Source organism: Austrofundulus limnaeus, unplaced genomic scaffold (assembly GCF_001266775.1).
Source record: "Austrofundulus limnaeus strain Quisiro unplaced genomic scaffold, Austrofundulus_limnaeus-1.0 Scaffold403, whole genome shotgun sequence".
NCBI lineage: Eukaryota > Metazoa > Chordata > Actinopteri > Cyprinodontiformes > Rivulidae > Austrofundulus > Austrofundulus limnaeus.
Window position 1 is genome coordinate 102,440 of NW_013952805.1, and position 2,253 is coordinate 104,692.

At 42.3% G+C, this 2,253-nt stretch overlaps 1 protein-coding gene across 1 annotated transcript in view; it reads left to right on the plus strand.

Annotated features, from left to right (window-relative positions):
• Positions 1–2,253, plus strand: part of notch1b (notch receptor 1b) — a gene marked incomplete at its 5' end in the record, with an annotated part of 48,196 nt that overhangs the window by 42,157 nt on the left and 3,786 nt on the right. Inside the window, 4 exon segments of the mRNA XM_014024005.1 lie at positions 102–267; positions 1,420–1,718; positions 1,797–1,944; positions 2,076–2,173. Coding sequence (XP_013879459.1) covers positions 102–267; positions 1,420–1,718; positions 1,797–1,944; positions 2,076–2,173 — 711 coding nt within the window.

Consider the following 2,253-nt stretch of genomic DNA (forward strand, 5'->3'; position numbering starts at 1 on the left):
ATATATATGTATATTTGTCTATTTCTGATAAAATAAAAAAATGTTTAAATTGATTTAAGCTCTACCTCTCCTTGCCTAAAATCTTACTGTCTGTGTTTCAGCAGTTTGACGAGCAGGCTGTGCTCGATGTTGACGACCAGACGGATCACCGCCAGTGGACCCAGCAGCACCTGGACGCCGCTGACCTGCGCATCCCCTCCATCGCTCCCACTCCCCCCCAGGGTGAAATTGAAAACGACTGCATGGATGTCAATGTGCGGGGACCAGGTGGGTAATTCTAACATATGAGTTACGGTAATTAATATGCCCATTTTACTGCGGGCATTTATTCTGTTAATCTGTCTTTTTAATACAATGCAGAATAATTAGGTGTYATTTGTATCATTGTGTAGAAAATTGTGCATGGAATCATTGTTTGATCTGCCTAAATTAATGTACAGAAATATTTAATTAAATTAAAATGCAAAATAAATTGTCTATTACTCCTATATGTTTGCGTTTATAAAATCCAGACTTCAAACATGAGGATAATCTTTCTTTTTGAGTTACAAATAAAACAGAAAACTAGAAAATATTCAAGTACTTCTAACGGATGAAAGGACTGAAATGTGTGTTGCTTCAGTTTAATTGAACAGAAGCTTAAAAATGTACGTTTTTAAATGAAAATTTCTGAGCAAGTGTGTTATTTTTTTAGTGTGTGTGTGTGTGTGTGCAGTTGTGCATGAAGGAGTTGCTAAAGCCCCATGTCCTCAGGGTAAAGGATMTTCTTCAAAGCAGCTGGCTGGAAGCCAGGAGCCTGAGGGAAAACACTGATTCCTGATCAGATTAATCATTTGACCAGTAATGGGTCTCTGTTTTTCTTTTCTATTCTGCATTACAAAAACCAATGATGGCATCAAATGCAAAAACCCACTTTTGTACTAAGTGCCATAATCCCTGAAGAACAGCTATGAAAAATCAAAGTAACTGATTTAACAACTTGAGAGCTCACTTTTTTCCTCCATCATGGATCGATGCACTTGAATCGACCAAATCTGTGAGATCTGGGGCTTGCTATCCGTTTGAAGAGGAGAAAACCTATCCAAATCATCTGACTGAGCCGCCTCTCTCAGTTAGATATTACTGCTTCGGTTTTCTGCAGCAGTCAAGCTTTAAGCAAACCCTGCCTCTATCCCCACAGCTTCGCTTTCCCTCTGAGGCACCTCCTGTGCCGGTGCCTTGATCAGAATCCATTATCGAAAGACAGAGCCGTGATGATTCAACCCAGGCAAAAGTGTCAAATCCAAATTCAATTTGTTTGCTGCTTTGTTTTGATCTGCCCAGTGCTTTGAAGTGCAGCCCTTCTTGTCTTTTTGTTGCAGTTACTTGGTCTTTCAAAGTTTTGCTGACCATGCGAGTTCTCTCTTTCCTCCTCTTTAGATGGATTCACACCCCTGATGATTGCGTCMTGCAGTGGAGGAGGATTAGAAACGGGCAACAGCGAGGAGGAGGAGGATGCCTCCGCTAACGTCATCAACGACTTCATTTACCAAGGCGCTAACCTTCACAACCAGACCGACCGTACAGGTGAAACGGCGCTTCACCTGGCTGCGCGCTACGCCCGTTCCGACGCCGCCAAAAGGCTGCTGGAGGCTAGCGCTGACGCTAACATCCAGGACAACATGGGCAGGACGCCGCTGCACGCTGCCGTGGCAGCCGATGCCCAGGGGGTGTTCCAGGTGAGCTTTATTCTACAGGAAACAAYGCTGAAATTGACACTGAAGTAGCTAAAAATGACTAAATATATTTCTTTTTAGATATTGATAAGGAACCGGGCCACAGATTTGGATGCCCGCATGCATGATGGCACCACGCCCCTGATCTTAGCTGCCAGGCTGGCGGTGGAAGGCATGGTGGAGGAGCTRATTAACTGCCATGCTGATGTGAATGCCATTGATGATTTTGGTAAGGTTTCTCTGTGTTCTCTGTTATTAAATGAGCCTTAACGTTCAGTTTTAGTGCTGAGTGGGATTTTTTTTTTACCACATCAAAACCACACTTGTAGCTCTAATAATCCTTTTTTTGTGTGTTTTCAGGTAAATCAGCTCTACACTGGGCTGCAGCTGTAAATAATGTGGAGGCTGCCATCATGCTACTGAAGAATGGTGCCAACAAGGACATGCAGAACAACAAGGCAGGGTTATTATAGTTAACTAAAACTAACTAAATAACGAAAACTGAAATAAAATAAAACATTTTAGTTAACTAAAATAA